Below are 24,767 nucleotides of genomic sequence, written 5' to 3'. Positions count from 1 at the left end.
CCCGTCCCGTCTCTGTGAAACCCCCTCTGGCCCCTATACCTATCCGTCTCTCTGTAACCCCCTCCAGACCCTACACCCAGTCATCTCTCTACAACCTCTTCCAGACCCTGCACCCACCCATCTCTCTGCAACCCCTTCCGGCCCCTATAAATATCCATTTCACTGTAACCCCTCCAACCCTAACATTCATTCATTCATTTCTCAGTAATCCCACTTTGGCCCAGACAGCAACAGTCTTTCCACCCATCCATCTCCCTGTAATCCCCTCTGGCCCTGTACCCATCTTATCTCTCGGTCATACCCTATGGCCCCAACACCCATCACGTCTCTGTGAAACCCCTTCTGGCTCCTATACCTATCCACCTCTCTGTAAAAACCCCTACAGGCCTTCCACCCATCCATCTCTCTAACACCCTCTGGCCCTGCACCCATCCATATCTGAGTAAACCTGCTGCAGCCCAACAAACTCCAACAACAGAATGGTCTGGGAAAATATTGTATAAGAATTTATTATAAAGTAGACAATCTCAAGCAGTAAATATAAAGCAATTGTACAAGTTGGAAATCTCTAGGAAAATCAGGAACTGCTGGAAGCCTGAGGCAAGTCAGGCAGTATCTGTGGAGAGAGACGTGTGTGACCTGAAACATTAACTCTCCACAGATGCTGGCCAAGCTATTAAATTTGACAGTGCACAGATAAAAAATGTGCCCTCTGCCCGATACCTCATCACCAATCTCTAGGGCTGAAAGACTGAGCGTGATTTCACTGGTGAAACCTTCACTGGTTCATGTTGGCAGGGAGTGCACAATATTAACAATAAACCTCTTGCAGTGTGTGGCGGTCCACAGCCCCAGAATCTTGGGGCGGGGGCTTCACAGGACCCTTCACGACATCCGACATCCTGGGTTTTGCTCAGGCTCCAACCTCTGGGACTGTCCTCCAGGATGTCAATGGTTAATCAGGCAATAAGAATTGGAAGGGATGTCCCGGGAGGGATTGTGGGTGGGGAACAGGAAGTTACAGTGTGGGGCTGCAGTACATTGTGAAGCTCGGGGTGACTGATCAGCTGGGGCTGACAAGTTTATGAAAGGGAAAACAGTTAACTGAAGGTGTTATATTTGAATGCACGCTGCATGCAAAACAAGATAGATGGTCTTGTAGCACCGTTAGAGCTTGACAGGTATGATGTTGTGGGCATCACTGAGTCATAACTGAAAGAAAGTTATTGTTAGGAGCTTAACATCCATGGATACACATTGTATTGAAATGACAGGCAGGTAGGTAGAGGGTGAAGCACAGCCTATTGATAAAAAATAAATCATATCCTTGAAAAGAGGTGACATGGGATTGGAAGATCATTGGATAATTAGGTGACAAGAAGTATGAATACAGTGAACATTTTTGATTGGCTGCTGCTGGCAAATTGTGTTCCAACAGGTAGCGATGTTGGGACTTATTCTTTTAACGTTGTATCAATGATTTCGATGATGGAATTGATGGCTTTGTGGGCAAGTTTGTGGATGATATGAAGGTAGTTAGAGGGGCAAATAGTGTTGCAGAGGCAGAGAGGCTGCTGAAAGACTTGGACAGATGAGGAGACTGGGCAAAGAAGTGCCAGATGAAACATTGTGTTGGGAACTAAGTGGTCCTACACTTTGGGAGGAGGAATAAAACGGTAGACTATTTTCTAAACGGGGAGAAAATTCATAAATGCAAAGTGCAAAGGGAATACAACCACAAACAAGAGTAACTCTGCAGATGCTGGAGATCGAAGGAACTCATCTATGGAAACGAGTACAATTGATGTTTCAGGCCAAAACCCTAGGGACATGTGATTCCTTGTGCAGGATTCTCTAAAGGCACTTCTCTAAGAAAAGATGTGCTGATGTTGGAGGGGGTTCAGAGGAGGTTCAGAAAATGTTTCTGGACTTGAGAGTCTTGTCATATGAACATTCTATAGCTCTGGAACAGTACTCACTGAAATTTAGAAGAATGAGGGAGGACCTCATTCTAACCTATCGAATGTTGAAAGTACTAGATAGACTGGATGTGGAGAGGATGTTTCTGATTGTGGGAGAGTACAGGACTAGAGGTCACAATGTCAGAATAGAGAGATGTCTATTTGAAAAGGAGATGAGGAGGAATTTCTTTAGCCAGAGGGTATTCCTTCTGTGGAATTTGTTACCACTGGTGGCTTTGGAGGCCAGATCATTGAGTGTATTCAAGGCTGAGGTTGATGGATTCTTGATAAGTCAGGGCATGGAAGATTATGTGGAGAAGGCAGAAGAATGGGATTGAGAGGGAAATGGACCAGCCTTGATCAAATATTGCAGCTGACTCGATGGGCTGAATGGCCTGATTCTGCACCAATGTCTTGTGGTCTTATTGATTTTACCCAGGTAGGTTAGAGGAAGAGAAAAAAAAAATGTGAGAAAATGAACAGAGCATTCTGTGATAACAGAGTGTGGGGATGTTGGGGAATGATGTAGGCACAGGGCTTTGAGTGGGGACACAGGAGAGGACAAGAAAGTTGTAAATTCTGAGGACTAGAGTCAGGAGGAAAGGTGGGCAGTGTTAGATCTGAGCAGCAGGGAGGAAAAGGAGGGAGAGTCAGGTGGACGAGTAGTGGACATGGGCCTGTGTGCAGTAGAGAGGATCCCAGATCCAGGAGTGGGGTTATCACCAGTCACTGCGGAACCCACAGTATATAAAGCAATTTGGAATTGTTGAACAAAGGCAGGGGTTCCAGTAGAGGGGAGGACTAACCCCTAACACACCCAGGAGGGTGTGGGCAACGTTTCCCAGTGATTGGGTTTGGAGAGGTACTCGCTGTCCCGAAGGAGGGGGTATCTGTGAGCTGGGTTCTATTCCGGGGCATCAGTTGCAGGCTCCTTCTTTTGATTTTCCAAAGGCTGGGTCTCCACTTGGCCTGTGGGATAGAGAGCAGAGTTAAGGGCTTCCAGTCGTGATACTGATACCTGGCCTCCCCTCCACAGAATCTCCCAGTGACCCTCAACGTGAGATATGTTCATCTGGTCCCTACTCATCCTCTGCAATGTCACCTCGACTGCCACAAATCACAACACCCCGACTCCCTTCCTCATTCTCATCTCCACTGACATGTCCCATAAACCTCACTTTAGTTACTCTGCCTCTATCTCTCACACTGGTCAATATCCTGCAAAACATCACACCCACACAAGTCAAAGTCTCCCCACCACATCTCACAATTGGGTGTGTGGAGGACAGTAAATCCCAGTAAGTGGGTGTGTAGGGAACATTGTACACCAGTAACTAGTTATGAGGGGTACAGAGTCCTCCGGTAATCCCATGTTACTGAGTACTCCAGTACTCCAACCATGACCTCAACAGTGGAACAGGCGGACGAAGTTACTTCGAACTCAGCGGCTGTGAAGGCGGATGAAGGCAGCAACCAATCCATCAGCTCCAATCGTCGTGGTTTCCATGCCATTGGAATCAGTTGGTTGATTTGTGAAGTATCGTGTGCTTCTTGGAGTGCAACATCAAGTACACGTTAAACAAATACACGCACAGGCGTCTTCACTATTTATGGAACGAAGACCATCATCCTCGACCTTGAAAGATAGCGACAATGAAGACGAACCATATGTGTGGGGACAATGACTGGGTGTGTGAGGACAGTGTGACCCAGTGACTGTCTGTGTGGGAAAATGACTGGGTGTGTGGGAACAGTGTGACCCAGTGATTGTCTGTGTTGGACAATGACTGGGTGTGTGGGGACAGTGTGACCAAGTGACTGGGTGTGTAGAGACAGTGTGACCTAGTGACTGGGTGGGTGGAGACAGTGTGACCCAGTGACTGGGTGTGTGGAGACAGTGTGACCCAGTGACTGGGTGTGTGGAGACAGTGTGACCAAGTGACTGGGTGTGTGGAGACAGTGTGACCCAGTGACTGGGTGTGTGGGGACAGTGTGACCCAGTGATTTGGTGTGGGGGGGGGCGCAGTGTACCCCAGCAACTGGGTGTGCAGGGACAGTGTACCCCAGTGATGGGGTGTGTGGGAGGATAGGGTACCCCAGTGACTGGGAGTGTGGGGGCAGTGTACCCCAATGACCGGGAGTTTGGGGGCAGTGTACCCGAGTGACCAGGTGTGAGGGCAGTATACCCAGTGATCGGGTGTGTGCAGGATAAGGAACAGGAAATGGAGAGTCAAAGATCGAGGAGTGTGGTCAGCACAATTTACTGCAGATCCGTAAGACCATAAAATATAAGAGGAAATTTAAGACATTTAGCCCTTTGAGCCTGTTCCATCATTTTACTGTGGTTGGTTCCTTATGCAGCCCCACTCTCCTGCCTTTTCTCTGTAACCCTGAACTACTCTACCAATTGAAAACCTTTCAATCTCATCCTTAAATTCCAGATTCCTGGCCTCTGGCTGAAAAAACTCCTTCTCACCTCAGTTCCAAAAGCACATCTCTTTATTCTGAGTCTGTGCCCTTGTGTCCTGGACTCTCCCACTGACAAACATCCTCTGCACCTTCATGTCATCCAGGCGTTTCAGTACCTGTTATGATTTAGTGAATCCTTTCCATCACTCTTCTGAGGTCCATCCTTTTCAGGCCCAAAGCTGCCAAACACTCCTCATACCTGAAGACTTCCACTCCTGCAATTATTCTTGTGAACATTATCTGGACCCTCTCCAGAGGCAGCACATATTTCCTTAGATACAGTACACAAATTGTTCGCAATATTCCATATGGGGTCTAAGCAACTCCTTACAAAGCCTCAGCAGTTTGTTCTTGCTATTATATCCACACCCTTCCAAACTAAATACTAACAATTCATTCCCCTTCTTTAATACTGACTCAACGCAAATTGTCTGTCCATTTCATTCCAGGCTACAACATTATTCTTCCTCTCAGAGTCATCTTTGCCTATTCTCCCAACCTCTCCAGGTCCTGCAGCAGACTCGACTCTGTGCCTCTGTGACACCAACTGTACCTCCGGGCTATCTTGATCCTGATATATCCACAATGCCATCTGCTCCTTCATCGAGATCATTCACGTGTAATGTGAAAAGGTACCGTCCCAGCCCAGAAACCTTTGATACTCCGTTGGTCTGTGGCAGGTGTTCGAAAAAGAGCATTTATATCCCCACTCTCTCTAACTTCTGCCAGTCAGACAATCTTCTATCCATGCTGTACCTTACCAACGATGCCATGGGCTCTTAAAAACATAAGAACATAAGAAATAGGAGCAGGAGTAGGCCATCCAGCCCATCGAGCCTGCCCCACCATTCAATAAGATCATGGCTGATCTGTCCATAAACTCATCTCCATCTACCTGCCTTTTCCCCATAACCCTTAATTCCCTTACTGTGTAAAAACCTATTTAACTGTTTCTTAAATATATCTTGTGAGGAAGCCTCAACTGCTTCCCTGGGCAGAGAATTCCACAGATTAACCACTCCCTGGGAAAAACATTTTCTCCTCATCTCCATCCTAAATCTTCTCCCCTGAATCTTGAGGTAATATCCCCTAGTTCTTGTCTCACCGAGCAATGGAAACAACTTTCCTACTTCCATCTTATCTATCCCTTTCAAAATTTTGAATTATCTTGTTCAATAGCCTCGTGGGTGTAACTTTGTCAAATACCTTGTGAAAGTACTTGTAAATTGCTGAAGCTTACTCTCCTTTCTCAGCTGGCCTGTTACCTTCTCAAAGAATCAGAACAAAATTGTGCGAACTTCACCCTATTCTATCGCCTGCTTCCAAGTATCCTGAAATTTCATCTGATATAATCGGTTTTAAAACCTTCCCAATTGCCAAGGTCAAGCTAACCATCTACTAGGGTTCAGGTGTTATTCAACCCTATTGTACAGTTCATCCTTCCCCAGTGATCCAGAAACCAGAAGAGGTGATGACAGGAGGTACAATGAGCTGGTAACTCCCAAGTTGCAGGAGGCAGGTAAGTGGGTGACTGTCAGAAGACAGTGGGCAGCCAGTACAAAGTACCCCTGTGGCCATTCCCCTCAATAATGATGATATCTTGTTGGATGCTGTTGAGCGGGATGACCTACCGGAGTGGGGGGGGTGGGAAGGGGAGGCAGGGGAGGTGCCACCATGGCCAGGTCTCTAGACTCTGGAGCTACGACCCAGAAGGGAATGGAGGAGAAGAGGACTTCAGTAACAGTAGTGATGGGGGATTCCATGGTTAAAGAAGTAAAGAAGGTTTTCTGTGGACGTAATAGACACCGGAATGATAAGTTGCCTCCCAGGTGCCATGGTCAGTGACATCTCAGATCGAGTCCATGGCATTCTAAAGGGAGAGGGTCAGCATCGAGAAGTCTTGGTACAAAATAGGATCATTGGGCAGAGAACTGTGCACCTGAGAACTGGTGCAGGGGGCAGGAGTTCAGATTTCTGGATCAAAGGGATCTCTGCTGGGGAATCTATGACCTGTTCCAAAGGGATGGGTTGCACCCGAATCCAAGGGGAACCAATATCCTTGCAGGCAGTTCGCTAGAGATGTTGAAATTTTCTTTTACATTATTGGATAATTTACCCTTGTCTTTCATCTTTTTTCCTTATTGGTTTTAAAATTGTTCACACTAGGTCTTAAAACCTTCCTATTAAAATTCACCATATTGTATGCCTCCTTTGCTTTGCTTCTATGCTGCACCTGATTCCTTGTCCTCTCGATAGAGTGAGGGTCCAACCCCACTGGGACTGTAGAACAAGAACAGAAGTTCCACTGGGATGGAAACCCACTCCCAACCTCCTCACTCTGCATTGGGTGTGGGCTCCATTACCCAATAACTGGGTCTGTGGAGAGGTACTAGCTGTCCAGGTGAAGGGGTGGCTTGTGTTGCAGTCTTCCTCAGTGGCTACATGTGAGCTGGGGACTCCCTCCTGGGATGCTGGCATCTATGTCTCTTTCAAGGGAGTCTGTGCTTGGTGTTTCCCTCGGGGGGGATACCAGAACCCAGACTGAACCACTGTTCAGCCCTGGTTCCCTCACCGAGTCTATGGGACAGAGTGCAGTGGCCAACTCCTTTCCCCCAACTCCTCTCCACAGCCCTCTACCCAGTTCAACTCCTCCTCCCAAACCTCACACTCTTGCCCCAGCCTGACTCCTTATTCCTGAGGTGGGACCCCATGTCCTCAGGGTCGGAATGGGAGACACTTGCCTGCAGACCCAACCCCTCCTGCTGCTATTCCTGGCTAGAGTTTTCGATACTGGATTATTTTTTGGGGGTGGGGGAGACACCTACTGTCAGATGTACCGGATTTCTTTCCCTTACCTTTGTTCCCACGTGAGCAAGAATCACGCAGCTTTATGCAGTATTTATTATAAACCAGATACAGAATGAGGATCACGACGATCACAATGAGGATCACGGTGGCGACCTTCCAACCATTGTATGATGTTCTGAGATCTGGATCTGGGGAGATAAAAGATTCTGTCATTAATCCCATCCTTACACTCCCAGTGACAAGGAATTGATGGATCCAGTCCATCCCACCACAGGCCAGAGAAAACTCCCTGTCACTGCAACACCGTGCCCCAGTCCTCTCTAGTCAGCCCCACATCACTCTGCTCCACCACCCCGCTCACCTTGAATATCTCCATCCGCTCCAAACAGCCCCATATCGTCCCTTCTAATTGTAGTCTCCAATGTCTCTGACAGTATCCTCATATGATGTTAGTCCAGCACCCTCACTCAGACCCTCAGTAACCCCTCTCCCCCAGCACACTCTGACTGACTGACTGCTTCTAGTATGAAACGGTGACACAGCCCTTGCACACTCACAGGACAGGAATTAGACACAGAGGCAAGCTCCGTTTGCACTGACCCATCACCCACTCGCAGAGCCTGAGTTAGTGCAGGAATCTGTGCTCAGTCGGTATATGCATCTGCTGCGGAGATGGAGGGAGGTGATCTGTCTCCCTCTGACTGATGCTGGTGGGAAAGAGGGGAGCAGGTAGTAGGTGGAGATGACAATGTTCCTTACACTCTATGATTGGTGACTGTGGAATGAAATACTGTTGGTAGAGGCTGGAAGATCACCTGGGTGTGACAGTGAAAGAGTGTGATGGTAAAGTGCACAGCCCAGGTCAGCCGGGCCTCTCTGCATGAAGAAGATTGATTTTTATATCAGGGGCTTTTGTGAGGCCTCAACAATCCTGGGTGAAGAGGCCGCACAATGTCAAAGACCCAGCACAGGAGAGCAGGAACAGATCCCCCAACCCACACTTCCACTCCCTGCCCCACCATAATTTATCTCTCCTCCCCTGTGCTGTTGTTACTGGATTGTACTGTGGTTATATCTCCTAAGGCCTGTGGACCTGATGGTCATTGCATGCTCACCACTGGTGGGACCCATCCACAGTTACCACCGCGGGCCTAATGGTCATCGCATTCTCACCGGTGGTGGGATGTTTCCACAGTTACCACTGTGGACCTGATGGACAGCTCATTCTCTCTGGTGGTGGGACCCTCCCACCATTACCACTGTGGACCTGATGGATGTCTCTCGCCGGTGGTGGTACCATTCCATTGTTAGACCACTGTGTGCCTGCTGGACAATTCATTGTCTCCAGAGGTGGGATATTCCCACAGTTACGCCAGTGTGGGCCTGGGGGACAGATCATTCTTTCTGGTGGTGGGACGTTCCCGCAGTTACACCACTGTGGACACAATGGATACCTCGCTTTCTCCAGTGAGTGGTTATCAGACACCCAGTAACATTGCAGCTTCATTCATTCGTATTGCACAGTCGCTGTTCAAACTGCTATGGAAGAGTGTGGAGACAAACTATGGTCACACCAACATGAACCTCAGTCTATTTAAAGGGAATGGTTGAGATTGTTGTCTCTTTTGCAACTGTCACAGCTTTGAGTTAGGTCTAGGGTTAGACCAAGCTCAGCCTGACAATCGAGTGGATTATGTTGCTGGCCCTCAGCGGAACACCTGTAATTAGGACATTGTAGCCATTTGGAAGACATGATTGCAGGAGGGGCAAGACTGGCAGCTCAATATTACGGGGTTCCATTGTTTTAGATGTGACAGAGTGAGAGGGACTAAAGGAGGAGGGCTGGCATTACTAGTCAGAGAGAATATCACCGCAGATTGACTGGAGAACTCGACTAGTGAGGTGTTACGGCTGGAACTGAGAAATCAAAAAGGAATGACCATGTTAATGGGGCTAAATTACAAACAACCCAACCACAGGATTTAGAGGAACAAATTTATAGAGAGCTCGCAGACTGTTGCCAGAAACATAAGGTTGTTATAGTTGGTGATTTTAACTTTCCACATAATGGCTGGGAATCCCATACTGTAAAAGGACGAGATGGGATAGAGTTTGTTAAATGTATTCAGGAAAGTTTCCTTCATCAGTGTGTAGAAGTCCCAACGAGAGTTGCTGATAATTAGTCTGCTATTAGGAAATGAGACAGGGCAGATGACAGAAGTTGGTGCAGAGGAACACTTTGCATCTATTGACAACAATGCAATTAGTTTTAAAGTAAATATACAAAGAGGTAGTCCAATTCACAAACAAGAGAAAATTTGCAGATGCTGGAAATCCAAGCAACACCCACAAAATGCTAGAGGAACTTAGCCGGCCAGGCAGCATCTATGGAAAAGAGTACAGTTGACATTTCAGGCCGAGACCCTCAGGGTCGATGGTACTGTTTTCTTTAGGTGCTGCCTGACCTGTTGATTTCCCCAGCATTTTGTGTATGATACCAAGAGATAGATCTGGTCTGTGAGTTGAGATCCTAAATTAGAGACAGGCTAATTTTGATGGTATCAGAAATTATCTGGCAAGTGTGGTTTGGGACAGGCTGTTTCTGACAAAGGTGTACTTGGAAACTAGAAGGCCTTCAAAAATGAAATTTTCAGAATAGAGATTTTATATGCCTGTCAGAATAAAAGGTGCATGCATGAATTAATAGCATGCATAGGGAACTTTGGTTTACAAGAGATCTTGAGCCCCTGTTTCAGAGATAAAAGGGGGTATATAGCAGGCATAGGCAAGTATGAACAAATGAGGTGCTCATGAAACATAAGAAATGCAAGGGAAGGCTTTAGAAAGAAATTAGAAAGACTAAAATAAGGTTTGAAGTTGCTCTAGCAGACAAGATGAAGGAGAATCCTGAAGGATTCTACAGGTATGTTAAGAGCAAAAGGATTGCTAGGGACAACATTGGTTTGCTGGAAGACATGAATGGTAGTCCATGTGTGGAGCCAGAACAGATGGGGGGAGATCTGAAATGCCTTCTTTGCATCTGTATTTACTCGGGGGGGGGGGGGGGTGGATACAGAGTCTACAGAAGTGAGCCATAGTGGCAACTTCATGGATCCTCCACAGATTACAGAGCAGGAGGTGTTTGCCACCCTGAGACAAATCAGTGTGGATAAATCCACAGGACCTGACAAGGTGTTCCCTCGGATCCTGTGGAAACCAAGTGCAGAAATTTCCAGGGGCCTAGCAGAGATATTTAAACCACCCTTAACTATAGGAGTGGTACCAAAGGATTGGAGGATAGCCAATGGTGTTTCACTGTTTAAAAAAAGGCTCTGAGGGACCAGATATATCAGTAATTGGATAGATATGGACTGATTAAGGATAGTCAGCATGGCTTTGTACGTGGTATGTCGTGTCTAATTAATCTTGTAAGTTTTTATCGAGGAAGTTACTGGGAAAGTGGATGAAGGCAAGGTAGTAGATGTTTTAGAAAGGCATTTGACAAGGTCCGACATGGGTGTCTGGTCAAGAAGGATCTGTTGCTTGGCATTCAGGATGAGAGAGTAAATTGGATTAGACATTGGCTTTGTGGAAGAAGCCAGAAGTGCTAGTAGAGGGTTGCCTCTCGGACTGGAGGCCTGTAACTAGTGGTGTCCTAGTGGTGTCAATGCTGGGTCCTTTGTTGTTTGCCATCTGTATCAATGATCTAAATAATCATGTGGATAACTAGATCAGCAAATTTGTGGATGACAGTTTTGGGGTGTAGTGGACAGTGAGGAAAGATATCATGGATTGCAAAGTGATCTGTATCAGCTGGAAAAATGGACCGAAAAATGGCAGATGGAATTTAAGGCAGACAAGTACGAGGTTTGGCATTTCAGTAGGACCAACAGCAGGTCTTACGCAGTGAATGGTAGGGCACTGAGGACTGTGGTAGAACAAAGGGATCTGGGAATACAGATTCATAATTCATTGAAAATGACATCATAGATGGGGGTCATAAAGAAAGCTTTTGGCACATTGGCCTTCAGAAGATGAGATGTTATGATGAAGTTGTATAAGACATTGGTGAGGCCTAATTTGGAGCATTGAATGGAGTTTTGGTCACCTACCTCCAGGAAGGATGTAAACAGGGTTGAAAGAGTGAAGAGAAAATTTACAAGGCTGTTGCTGGGTCGGGAGGACCTGGATTATAAGGAAAGATTGAATAGATCACAACTGTTTTCTTTAGAATGTGGACAATTGGGAGGAGATTTATAAAGGTATACAAAATTATGAGGGTATAATAGGGGCAACACAAAGGCTTTTTCCACTGATGTTGGGTAGGACTACCACAAGAGATCATTGGTTAAGGTTGAAAGGTTAGAAGTGAAGGGAAACTTCTTCACTCAGAGGGTCACGAGATTGTGGAATGAGCTGCCAGTGCAAGTGGTCCATGCGAGCTCCATTTCAATGCTTAAGAGAAAATTGGATAGGTAGGTACATGGATAGTAGGGATATGGAGGGCAATGATGTCGGTGCAGGTCATTGTGAGTAGGCAGTTTCAATGGTTTCAGCATGGATTAGATGGACAGAAGGGCCGGTTTCTGTGCTGTATTTCTCTTTGACTATGACTCTAAAGGACTCACTGTGGATGAGATATTTCTGCTGGTGGACACACGAGGTCTCCAGCAGCTTTCTAATCAGCCTATTCCCCATGAGCTCCTTCTCTACCATCTGCATCTTCTGGGAGGTGCTGCTGGAGATCACCCCATTCCCACTCAATCGTCAGCACAGCAGCCACGTCTCCTCTTTCTACCGCAAGCTGATGTGGAAGGAGGTTACTGACGGGCAGTTCATTGTTTGCTTCCCAGTGACAGATAGCTGTGTGTCCCAACCCTCAGGCTGCGCTTTGTGCCACTGGGATAGTACTGTTATGCCTGGCCTCTAACCCACTCCCGAGGAAGTAGGTGAGGATCAGCAGCTGGTAAGGAGGGAGGGGACTTTTTGGGTGGAAGGAAGGTGCAGAGGGTAACTGAACACTTCCATTCACATTACCTGGCCACCATCTCCAGTACTGCCCTTTCCCTGGGCCTGACCTTGGGAAGTCCACCTGTTCCAAGGCTGGGGAAGTCAGGCAAGAGGATGGAGTGTTGGAGGTGGTGACTTCCTGTTTGATAGAGTGTCTGAGCCTCTGTACCCCTCAGGGAAGGAGGAAATACTCTCACTAAGTTGAAGGGTGGTCTTGAGGTGCAGAGACCATTTGGGGTTGGGGGATGAAGTGAGCTGCTGGGTCCACAGACATGATAGCCAATCCCTTGAACTATGCAGCTCCTGACTGACCATGCTAAGTTGCTGGAACTGAAGGAGGATATATTCAGGGCCATCCAGGACGCTGAGACCATCATTGATAACAGTTTGTGTGCAGTAGTCACAGGTACACTGCAGATGAGTTGGTGAACACCAGGAAAGGTAGAGGGAGCAGCAACAAGTACTTCCCTTTAGACGCTGCTGCTGGGGGTAGATGGGGAAATGACCTTTCAGGCCACAGCAGCAGCAGCCAGGTGGTTGGCACTGTGGTCACTATGAGGCTCCGTGGGGAAGGGTAAAGTCACACTGAGCAAAAGTGACAGCTTATTATTACCTCAGCACTGTTCCCTCTAAAACTGCACAGGCACATGGCTGCGCAATAACTGAAATGCCCTCATGCACATAGCCTTTGTTGCCATGCAGCAGGAATTGGATGCAGCTAGAAAAAGTTTTGAAACATGAAAGATTTACTTGTTGTACTGTATTTCATTTTACCCTTCAATTAATAAACAAAAATCAAAAGTATGGAAAAGAGTAAACAGTCGACGTTATAGGTCATGACCCTTCAAAGGACTGCCAAAGGGTTTTGGCCTGAAACGTCGACTGTACTTTTTTCCTTCGGTGCTGCCTGGCCTGCTGAGTTTCTCCAGCATTTTGTGTGTGTTGCTCAGATGTCCAGCATCTGCAGATTTTCTCTTGCTTGTGATTCTGTTATGCTGGGTGTGGGTGTGCTCTTGTATCTGTGTACTTTGCTGAGCTCAGACCGCAGTCTGGGCCATTAGCAAGCAGTGCTCTGAGAAATAGACGGAACTGGGATCCCTGAACATGACAGACCATACCTTTGACCTGGAGATGCTGTGGGATCTGTTTAACCGTGACCCACAGATATAGACCATTTGGCCCATCCATTACAGTCCCTCCCACCCCATTGGCTATTGCTCTGTTTTCCACTCCATATGTACTCAGCTCCTCCAGCCTCAGAGTCATGTGGTTTCCCATTGGCAGTTTGTTGCTTCACAGCCTCTGGTCCAGTCTCTGGGGATGTGGTAAGTGTGTCCTCGAGCCTCACACTGGCTCAATCCCACTACACTGGGACCATGAGCCCAGCTCTGGACACGGGCAGACAGTGGGGCTCAGAAAACAGGGGAACACACAGGATCTGCCCTCACCCATTAATTAGGGGTGTTTCAGGAACTGGTGAAACCCGGACCCCTTCACAGTATCTCACTTACCAGCTACCTTCAGTTGCACTTTCCTCCTAGTCCGTGTTCCTGTACTTGCTGTAACAATCACCTCATAAACATCAGTGTCCTCTTTCTGTTGATCATGGATTATTAAACTACAGTCCCCTGGATGACATTTTATCCGTTGCTTGTACTTTTTAGTATTGAGATATGTCAATTTCCCATTCATGCATTCTGCTATCTTGGTTGAGTCTGATAATATTCTCCACACAACATTGGTAATTTTTGGTGCTTTTAGGATCTCAGGAGTTAACCGAGCCACTTTTCCGAGGGCACCTTCCAGGACGAGAATCTCATCTGAGGAGACAAGTGAAAACAGTTATCAGGAGGAGGAATTAGTGCTGAGGAATCACAGACACAGGAGCAGCCATTTCAAGTTTCAGGATTCAAATCCAAGGTTGTTCATGTCACAATGGTGGGGCATTGGGAGCAAGGGTGGACCGAAATGCAAGACACATCTTGTGAGGTTAATTAAATTGAGTTTATTGTTTGATACCAGGAGAGCAAAGCAGAAGCAGGAATAGCGAACTGGACAAGGACTCAGGACTACGACTAGGCTGGGACTAGGGGTCTGGGCTAGGACTCGGAATTGGATCCCAGAACTAGCAGTGACATGAAGAGGCTAGGGTATGGACTCCGAGCCAGAGACTGGGCAAGGACCCAGTACCTGGGTCTTGCCCCGGGCTTGGACCCCAGAACCAGGCATGGACATGACAGGGGCTAGGGAGAGGAGGAACATGGAAAAACAGAACCTCAGTCTTGGGAGAGCAGGCACATGGAACCATGGACACATACACAGAACACAGAGTCGGGACCCCTCCTTGGGTACAGGACATAGGGCCGGGACTCATGACACCCCCACGGGGCAATGGCAAGACGGCCTGACTTACCCCACGGAGGTGAGGACAAGATATGACAAGACATGACCCCCTGCGGGGCAATGGCAAGGTGTTCATACTTACCCCATGGAGGCAAGGACAAGATGAGACCAACACAAAAGAACACCAGACAGTACCTATCTAGCTCCGGCAATAGAACTAGACCGAAGTGCAGGCAAAGGCTGCAGACAAGGGCGAGAGGCGAGAGGGACAGAGAAGGGGTTCAGACAGTGGGGTAGGACAGGAATCATAGACCACCAGGGCCGGGACTCGACTCGGAACTTGGATGCCGCCAGGGCCGGGACTCGACTCGGTACTTGGATGCCGCCAGGGCCGGGACTCGACTCAGTACTTGGATGCCGCCAGGGCCGGGACTCGACTTGGTACTTGGATGCCCCTGGAGCCGGACCTGATTTGGAGCCTCTGGGTAGTGGCGAGCTCTCGACTCGGCCCGGAAACAGTGGACAGCGGTTCTTGATTCCCTCCGGTGGGTTAACTGACGGACCCACCTCGGTGAGGAAACTTTGCAGGCTCGCTTTGGCAAGGTAACTTGACAGGGTTGCTCCGGTGAGGAAAGGCGAATTACTGGCACTCGCTTCGGGCGGAGACTAGGCTTGCTCCGGCCAGATGACATTGGCACACTGTACCTTTGGCGACTTTGCAAACGCTCTTGCGCCGAACGGCTGAAAGCCGGAGACCATAAACTATCGGTTCAGTCGAGAGTAAATTGCCTCCAATCACCAAAGCCGAGAGACACGGGAAAACAGGGAACCAAAGGGCAACAGGGAGTCAACGGTCCGGATCGTAACATAAACAAAGTAAATTTAAAGGGACCCCGATCCGGACCATGACAGTTTATTGTCACACTTCAGTACACAAGTGTAACGGAGAACAAAATAATTGTCACTGGATCCGATGTAGCATAAAAAAAACATGAAGCATAAACAAAACAATAAACATAGACATGAGACAGGCAGCGGATGCTGGAAACCCAAAGCAAAACACAAAATGCTGGAGGAACTCAGCAGGTCAGGCAGCATCAATGGAAATGAATAAACGGTTGACATTTTGGGCCGAAATCCTACATAAGAGTAGCTGATGTACATAAACTGATTGCATGTTCATAAAGTGACAATAGGTAGTGGAATATCTGTACATTATGTTACTCTGACAGGAAGTTACAACATAATGGTGGTGGGTTTATCGGTGGAGGTGTAGATTAGCCTGATGGCTTGAGGGGAGTCTGCTGGCACGTTGTCTGGGTCCCAGCCCAGTGAGAGAGCTGGGCCACAGTGAGCCCACACAGGGAAGAGTGAAGACTTCTTGCACCCGGTCCTGAGGAAGGAAGTTGCAACTTGCAGCCAGATATCAATAGAGGGGGCAGAGCTGGGCGTGGTGGGGCACAGACATGACAAATTGGACCCCATCCACGGATGCAGTGGGGGTACTGTTTGGGGAAGGTGAACATGATGAGGGAAGGTGGGATGAATGGGAGAGTGTAAGTGGTGTGGAGGGACAAAGGGAACTTGCCCACAGATCTTTGAATGAGGAATGACAAGAGGGTGAGGCAGTCTGTATCCCTGCATTTGTTGATCAGGATCCCAGATCTGTGAACGGGGATAATGAATGTCTGGGTGGGGATGGTCAGAGCTGAGGCAGGACAAGAGAGCTCTGTGGATGGAACAGGGCTGGGGAAGGTTGATGGAGGGGTCATGGCACAATGAGGGAACAGAGGCTGAGGGCAGATTTAATAGGGTGGTGAAACGATGAGGGTCTCTGACTAAACAGAAAGGATCTCTGTCTCTGGGCAGAGAAGACAATACCAAGAGCCACAGAAAGTACTAGACCGAACGGTGAGAGGGAAGTGGGGAGTGTACTCCAGGGAAAACATTGTCATGTGTTGGGAGGGGAGGTGGAGGCCATGATGGTCCTCACACAGATCAAACCCTGCATGAATAGGACCAGTCACTCTCTCACTGAATGAGAGAGAGAGAGAGAGGTGTGAATATGTGAAATGAGCTGGACTGATACAGCATGAAGCTAGCAGGAATTGACAGGCTGAAGAGCCACATTTGCTGAAATCTTCTGGTGATTCAGTAATTTCAGAGCTGGTTCACAATGGGCCACATGACCTTCCTCAGTTTCATGAGTTCCCAACATCTGTGGGCCCATCATTATGGGTTCCCACACCAGGGAGAGCTGGGTTTATATACAGTCAAACCCTCTACAATGTCCTGACACACACCTCTAGGACAGGGCAGGCTAGGGTTACATACAGAGTCAAACCCATCTACAATGTCTCAACACAGACCTCTAGGACAGGGCAGGCTGAAATGTTCCACTTTCAGACCCTGCAGGGTTATCTTCACACTGGGCATCCTCCCAGACTGGTGGTGTGGTGTATCTACCAGAGACACTGTCCCTCGGGAGGACTCCCAGCAATAGATATCAGCTGTCCTGCTCTGTTGTACTGAACTGGGACGGTCACCTTCATTCAGAGTGTTCCTCCACCAGCAGTGAGAGACTTTCTGGCTCCATGGATGGGTGGGTGGATGAAGCAGTGGATTGGATGAGACTCATAGCTGAAGCCTCCGGCCGTTCTGTCACAACGGGTGTTGAGGAGACTCATCACTGAGGGTCGTTCAGACCAGATTGCCACCCACGGCCAGAACTATTCATCAGACCAAGGCTCAGAGGCTCCTCTTGAGATCTGGCCTCTCTATGACATTTCTCCAGGAGCAGAGGTATTTCTTTTGCAGGCTGCTCCTGCAAACTCTTCAGTTTTTCACACTGGACACGTTGTGCCAGTCCGTTCTGGTGTATGGAGTGGAGGTGTTTATGTGGGAGTCCTCCCCCTTTCCACTGGGGCCTGGAGAAGAGAATGTTGTGTGACAGGTTCCCAAGTCAATTAATGGGCTCCCTAGCCACCTCTCATTTCTGCAGCCTTGAGGAGAGAGTGTATCATGTATATATGGAGTGTGAGAGGCTGTAGGACTACTGAACCATGTGAAGGCACTGTACCTCAAGGTCTGCTGCACCTCAGCCCTACCCTTGTGACCTTTGGTCACTCAATGCAAAGGCAGGTGAGTCTCTTGGGAATTCTCCAGATCGGTCTGCTCTTGGGCCTGGCCAAGGTGACCATTTTCGGATCCAAATGGTGGCCACTTGAGGGTTTTCCCTGAGCCAAATGCCCTTCTTCTGGAGTTGTGTCCATACCTGCATGTCCCAGGAGAAGGAGCACATGGGCTCTCTAGAGGGCAATGTGTTAACTTCAATTATGTACATATTGCAATGCGAGTGTGTATGTTAATATGAAAATCATATTTATAAAGAAATACTCAGCTGAATTTACAATTGGAAATCGCCAGTCAGTGTGTGGGACAATGGAAAAGAGGGGGAGGTGGGGAGGGCCCAGACTGTCATCAGCCTCAGTGGAGGGAGTGAGCACACAGAGAACAGTTTATTCTTGCACAAAAGGAAAAGCTTTCCTTCTGTTATATAATGTCAGTCTGGCAGAGCAATGTTGAGGGTGTTTGGAGAGGATGACAAATCCGTGGGGTGGGGTTATAAATGCACTGATTTTGTTTAACCCCAGTGAACTTCCTCCACACCCCCAGGTGAATGGCCCACATCTCCCAAGGCTGTGTGGGAAGAAAGGTTGATTACAGTCTTGTGTGGACAGCTCCCAGATGACTGGGGTGAAGAAACCTTCCCCAGACCAAGAGCCAGCACAGGACAGCAAGAGTCAACCCAGTGAGGAGGAAAATTTGTTGTCTGTCTACCTCAGCCTGGAATTCCTAGTTCCTGACAAAGAGCTATCGAGGTTCCTGACTGAACCAAATGCCTGTGCCTCTTCTGAGGAAATGTCCATGCTCAGGTGTCCCTGGGGAAGGAAGCATACCATGTCTTCTTCGATCAGTGGATATTCCGGGACTGGAATGTGTCCTGGACAGGGATGTCTATGTTTTAAAATGAGAACATTCTCATGAAAGTCAGTGAATGTATGTAAACTTTTTTTTGTAAAAGGGCGCAGATTAGACACAAAGTAAAACTCCATCAGCACTATCTTATTGAACAGTCTGGGCAGCCTCTCTAAATTCCAATTGCTCCCTCTGACACTCACCAGATTTGTTCTTTCCACAGATGTCTCCCAGCCAGACCTCTGTCATTTCGTTACTGACGGGGTTCCGGGCCTCACACTTATACAGGACTTCTTCGTCCCCTTTCGCCTCTCCATGCTGCTGGAGGTGATAGTAGCTGCCAGTTCCCACAACTTCTCCTCCCCTCCACCACCTGAAAATGGAGTTGCCTGAATCTTCAGAGCAGATCAAGATGATATTGCAAGTCTTGACGATGTACTGAACCATGATGACTGTACCTGACACAGGATCTGAGGTCGAGACAGAAAAAGAAAGGTGAATTAAGAAGATCCTTATCGACACCTTAATCCCCAACTCCCGCATTCCATCCCAACAGAAACAAATGAAATTTATGCCAATCCCAACTCATTTCCAACCCAACAGTTTAACTCTTCTCTCACCCTTCAGTTCAGCCAGTTACTGCTGGAGGAAGTTCCCACAAGTGCTGCACCCTCTTTCACAAGAGTTACTCATAAAGCTGCGTCATGTCTTGCTGATGTCTCTGTATTGCAGGAATTCATTCCAGCTCCATTTAATTGTTCAGTAGAAACTTTATGTTTGACCATTCAGCCCCTTCCTGTCTGCTGCCCCATTCATGGCTGATTGCCCTCCACCTCATTTTCCTGCACCAAACTCACATCCTTTAATTCCCTTGATATCCAAAAACCATCCACATCTACGTTGAATACCCCATGTGACTGAACTTCTGTAGTGCTGTTTAGTAAAGAGCTGTGAAAATTCACTACCCTCTGGGTGTGATTTCTCCCGTGTATTTCATCCTCTCTTAGTCTGGAGCAGCTGAGCTCATATTCTATCACTCCAGCCAGGGCTCCATCCTGCAGAACCCGATGAGGTGTTTGGATGTTTCAGTGTGATCACCTCTCATACCCTCAGTTGGCAGTAGCACCACCATAGTCGGCCAAATCTCAAATAATGATGAGTCAGAGCCGAGGAGTGAGGTAAAGAGCCTAGTGATGTATTGCCATGACAGCCATCTTTCTCAATGTCACTAAAACAAGAGTTGGTCATTGACTTCAAAATGTTGGGGGTGGGTGGTGTGGAGAGTGAGGATAGACAATCCTTAACCACAACAGTGTCGAAGCTGAGAAGGCTGAAGTTCGCAGGACTGAACATCACCGATAGACAGTCCTGGTCAAACTCAATAAAGGTTCAAAGCTTCATAAGTATGTGTGTACAATACAACTCTGATATGTCTCTACTTCAGATAGCCACCAAACACAGAAAGAAATGGTATTGCTGAATGAAAAGCCATTAACTCTTCCCGGACACAAAAAAAGAGAAGAAACAGAAGTCACAGTCCCCAAAATCCCCCCTTTCCCACAGCAAAAAAAAAAGTGACAATGACCATCCCCAACACCCCTCACTCACAGAAAAGACCAGCCACAATAACAGTCCCCGACCCTCTCACTCGCAAAAATTAACTTCCACAATAACAGTCCCTGGCCCCCTCACTCGCAGAAAAGAACAGTGACAGTAACAGTCCCCAAACCCCTCACTCACAAAAATTAACTGCAATAATAACAGTCCCCAGCCCACTCACTCGCAGAAAAGAACAGCACTTCAACACACTAAAAACCATTGGCATGTCCCCTTTAACCCTCACCAGCTTTTGTAGATGCACCATAGAAAGCATCATGGGTGCATCACACTTGTTATGGCAACTGTTTTGTATGTGACCGTAAGAAACTGCAGAGAGTTGTGAACACAACTAAGTATATCATGGAAACCAGCCTCCTATCCATGTACACTTGTCCGCAATTCACTTACAACATAGAAAAGACACCATCCCAGAGTTTAGAACAGTCATCAAGTCATAGAAGATTACAGCACAGTAACAGATCTTTGGTCCATCTGCTCCATGCCAAAATCATTTAAACTGTCTGCTCCAATCGACCAGTGCCGGGAACATAGCTCTCCATACAGTAACATACATGTACCTGTCCAAACTTCTCTTAACTGTTGAAATTGAGCTTGCCCTTCTGGTGACAGCTCATTTCATATTCTCATGACCCTCTGTGAAGAATTTTTCCCTCATGTTCCCCCTAAACTTTTCACCTTTCACCCTTAACCCATGACCTCTGTTTGTAGTCCTACCCAACTGCAGTGAAAAAAAGCCTGTTTGCATTTACTCTATTTATACCCTCATAATTTTGTATATCTCAATCAAGTGTCCCCTCAGTCTTTTACATTCCAAGGAATAATGTCCTAACCTATTCAACCTTTCCTTATAACTCACATCTTCCAGACCCGGCAACAACCTTGTAAATTTTCTCTGCACTCTTTCAACCTTATTTACATCTTTCCTGTAGGCAGGTGACCAACACCGCACATAATATTCCAAAGTAGGCCTCATCAACATTTTATGCAACTTCAACTAACATGCCAACTCCTGTACTCAATACTTTGCTTTATGAAGGCTAATGTTCCAAAATTCTTCTTTACGACCCTATCTACCTCTGACACCACTTCCGATGAATTATAGACTTGTATTACTATATCCCTTCGTTCTACTACACTTCTCAGTGGCATACCATTCACAGTGTAAGATCTACCCTGGTTGGTCCTACCAAAGAAAAACACGTCACACTTATCGGCATTAAATTCCATGTGCCATTTTTCAGTCCATTTTCAGCTGGTCCAGACCCCGCTGCAAGATCTGATGGTCTTCCTTGCTGTCTACTATATCCCTAATCTTGATGTCATCTGCAAATTTGCTGATCCAGTTAACCACATTATTGCCCAGGTCGTTGATATAGATGGCAAACAACAATGGACCTAGCACAAATCCCTGCAGCACTCGCCTTGTCACAGACATCCAGTCAGAGAGGCAGCAATAGCTGAATAATTCAGCCAAAACAATCTATGACCTCTGACATCCTCTGGGAGAACAGGGAAAGGCAGAGCTGCGGAATATCAGCAGACGTCTGGATGACGTAGATGGAGCAGCCAGCAGGATCTATGAATGGAGCTGATCAAGCCATTGAAAACATTGGAGTCTCACTGTCAGTAATTGTATTGTTAAGTGTCGACTCTGTTTCTCCATGATAGTTAAATAAACTCCCTGTCTTCATTACAGAGCTTGGGTCCATGCTTTTCAGGTCAGAATTAATTGGGAGTTCTTGGTGAGACTATTTAGGTGTCCTCTGTCTCACTGAAGTTGTAACAGATGAAGAGGGGTTAATGCCCTTAGTTGGTAAAGTTACCAAGTGACAGCAATGATCACAAAGACTGGGAGCAGGTGTGAAATAGTCAAGGACAGGACCTGCCTGGAGTGAATCAACAGTCGGGGGAGCTACGAGGATGCGCCACCTTGTGGGGTAGAGGGTGGAATCTAGAGTGAGGACACAGCATCAGAATAAGTGTCTGCCCATTTCACACAGAGACGAGGAGTTGTGGGTGTGGGGAACAGGCAGGAAAGTGGACCTGAGGCTGCCAAACCAACCCTGACAGGACTAGGCTTGGGGGCGGATTGGCCTGCTACCCCTATTTCTCATTTTCTAATGTTATCCCTCCAATGGAAACCAGTTAACCCTGGGATGGAAGAGAGAACATTTCTCAGCCAAACTTCAGATGGATGTTGCTGGGTGAGATTATTTTCAATGGTTCATTGGTTCAATTTAATATCAGAGAATGCATACAGTATCCAACCTGAAATTCTCACACTTCACAGACATCCACGAAACAGAAGAAAACCCCAAAGAATGACTGACAGAAAAATGTTGGAACCACAAAGTCCCCCCACCCCCCTCTCACGCACAAGTGGCAGCAAAGCATGAACCTTCCCCACTTCCCGTTTCACCCACATTCCAGCAGGAAGCATCAGCCCCACACCACCTTCAGGCAAGCGATAGCAAACCCCCAAAGAGACCATGATCGAGGTCCATCAAAAACTATAGTCCACAAACCAGCACTTCAACATGCCACAGGGAGAGAGAGGTGTCGTCCCTTCCACAGCGAGAGAGGAGACCAACAAACAGATCACTGTTTCGATATTGCAGTCTGCAGTCTACTTTGAATGTAATGTTATTGCTAGAGTGAGTCAGGAACCATATTGGTGTGTGTGAGTGTGCTGTTGTGCCCGTGTACTGTGTCACTCACTGGGACACTATATTCAGTGTAATGAGTACACAGGGTATCAGTCAGCACAGCACAGCATGAAGGCTGAGGAATAAACACTTTGCTGAGCTCAGTCTGGGCAATTAACAAGTAGTGCCCTGGGAAACTGATGGGATAACTTGAATCCCTGAACATGACAGACCAGATCTTTAACTGGGGATACAGTGACCCACAGACCACTCACCCCCTTTACAGATCCTCCCACCTTATGGGTCCATTGTTCAGTTCAGGTTCCCATGGGTCAAGTAGAGAAACATCAATGGAAAGAGGCCATTCAGCCCAACTCAACAATCTCTGTGCTGTTCTAAGCTAGTCCCATTTGCCTCCAGACCTTTCATCCATGAACCTGGCCAAATGCTGTTTAAACGCTCACCCTGTAACCACATCTTCCATAGTCCACCTAAGTGCTGATTTCCTCTGGACTCAGAATAATGAGAGTCATCATTACTTCTTCTCGGGCTCTGACTCAGTCTCAGGGGATGTGGTAAGTGTGTTCCCCAGACTGTCTCAATCCCACTACACTGGGACCATGAGCCCAGCTCTGGACACGGGCGGTCAGTAGGGTTCAGTAAACAGGGAAGCACACAGGATCTGCCCTCACCCATTAATTGGGGGTGTTTCAGGAACCGAAGAAACCTGAGCCTCTCCGTGGTGTCTCACTCACCGTACACCTCCAGTCGCATTTTGTTCTGAGTCTGTGCTCCTGAAAATGCTGTAACAGACACCTCATAATCATCAGAGTCATTTTTCTGTAGATCATGGATTTCCAGACTGAAGTTCCTGGGATGAAGAATTATCCGTCTCTTGTACTCCTCAGATCCGTAATAGTCACTGTTCTTGTTTGAATATGTCACTATCTTCGCCCTGGGTGAGAACCGTCTCCACACAAGCTGAGCAATGTCTGGTCCGACTGGTATCCCAGGAGGTAAGGAGACTGAGCGTCCCCAAGTTCCGTTCACAGTGGTAGAGGAATCCCCAGTCCCAGCTGAGGAGACAAGAGGAGACAGTCAGCAGATGAGCTCAGTAACTGGAGGATGAATCAGACTGGGAGAATCAGAGTTACAAGAGTGGGTGATGGGTCTCATTGTTTGTCTCCCGGTCCTGTGAGAGAAGCAGACCACCATTCCAACAGTACACGGTAAGCTCAAGGGAGGAACAGAGTGAAGACTCTTTGCACCGAGTCCGGAGGATGGAAGTTGCAGCCTGCAGCCAGATATCAAAGGCAGGTCAGAGGGGCACAGGCATGAAAAATGAGAGCCAGTCGGGAGAAGGGTTGGGTGAGGTGCTTGGGGAGGCGAACGTGTTGAGGGAACATGTGATAAATGGAAGTTCGTGAGTGCTGTGAGGGACAGAGGGAGCTCGGAGTGGGGCCTTGTCGGGCACATCCACAGATCCCTGAAGGAGGAGTGAGGGAGAAGGTGAGGCGGTTTGTTGCTCCTGGCCGAGGTTTTGTGAACAGGTTGCGGGGGGAGCTGATAATCACTGCAGTGTGGGTGGAGAGAAAGTAGGAGAATTCGGCAGTATGATGAGTTGAGAAATATTTCCTCTGATACAGAAGCAGGAGGCAACCTCATGTAACCACCGTTCAATATCACAGCTCATTGACCTGTTGCTAAACTGGAACTCAGGCTGAGCCGTTTCTCGCTCCACTTACTGTATGTACTGGAGACTAAAGTCAATCTCTGCTTCCCCGCCGCTGTGCTGGTATTCAGTGTCACCCTGTGCTTCCCCACTGCTGTGCTGGTATCCAGTGACACCCTCTGCTTCCCCACTGCTGTGCTGGAATCCAAGGTCAATCACTGCCTTTCTCACTGTTCTGTTGGAATGATGTAAACAAGCTTG

The 24,767-nt window shown here is 47.6% G+C and overlaps 1 protein-coding gene across 1 annotated transcript in view; it reads right to left on the bottom strand.

Moving 5' to 3' along the window:
* Positions 1 to 493: 493 nt before the first annotated feature.
* Positions 494 to 24,767, bottom strand: part of LOC140210139 (CD48 antigen-like) — a 49,411-nt gene continuing 25,137 nt past the window's right edge. Inside the window, exons 2-6 of the mRNA XM_072279018.1 lie at positions 23,590 to 23,910; positions 18,773 to 19,039; positions 13,760 to 14,068; positions 7,286 to 7,426; positions 494 to 2,930 (exon numbers count right to left, since the gene is read on the bottom strand). Coding sequence (XP_072135119.1) covers positions 2,866 to 2,930; positions 7,286 to 7,426; positions 13,760 to 14,068; positions 18,773 to 19,039; positions 23,590 to 23,910 — 1,103 coding nt within the window. The 3' untranslated portion in view covers positions 494 to 2,865. The remainder of the gene's footprint in view (positions 2,931 to 7,285; positions 7,427 to 13,759; positions 14,069 to 18,772; positions 19,040 to 23,589; positions 23,911 to 24,767) is intronic.

This window comes from Mobula birostris, chromosome 14, assembly GCF_030028105.1.
Source record: "Mobula birostris isolate sMobBir1 chromosome 14, sMobBir1.hap1, whole genome shotgun sequence".
Classification (NCBI taxonomy): domain Eukaryota; kingdom Metazoa; phylum Chordata; class Chondrichthyes; order Myliobatiformes; family Myliobatidae; genus Mobula; species Mobula birostris.
Note: the sequence above shows the minus strand (reverse complement) of the source record. Positions and strands in the feature narration are given on the sequence as shown.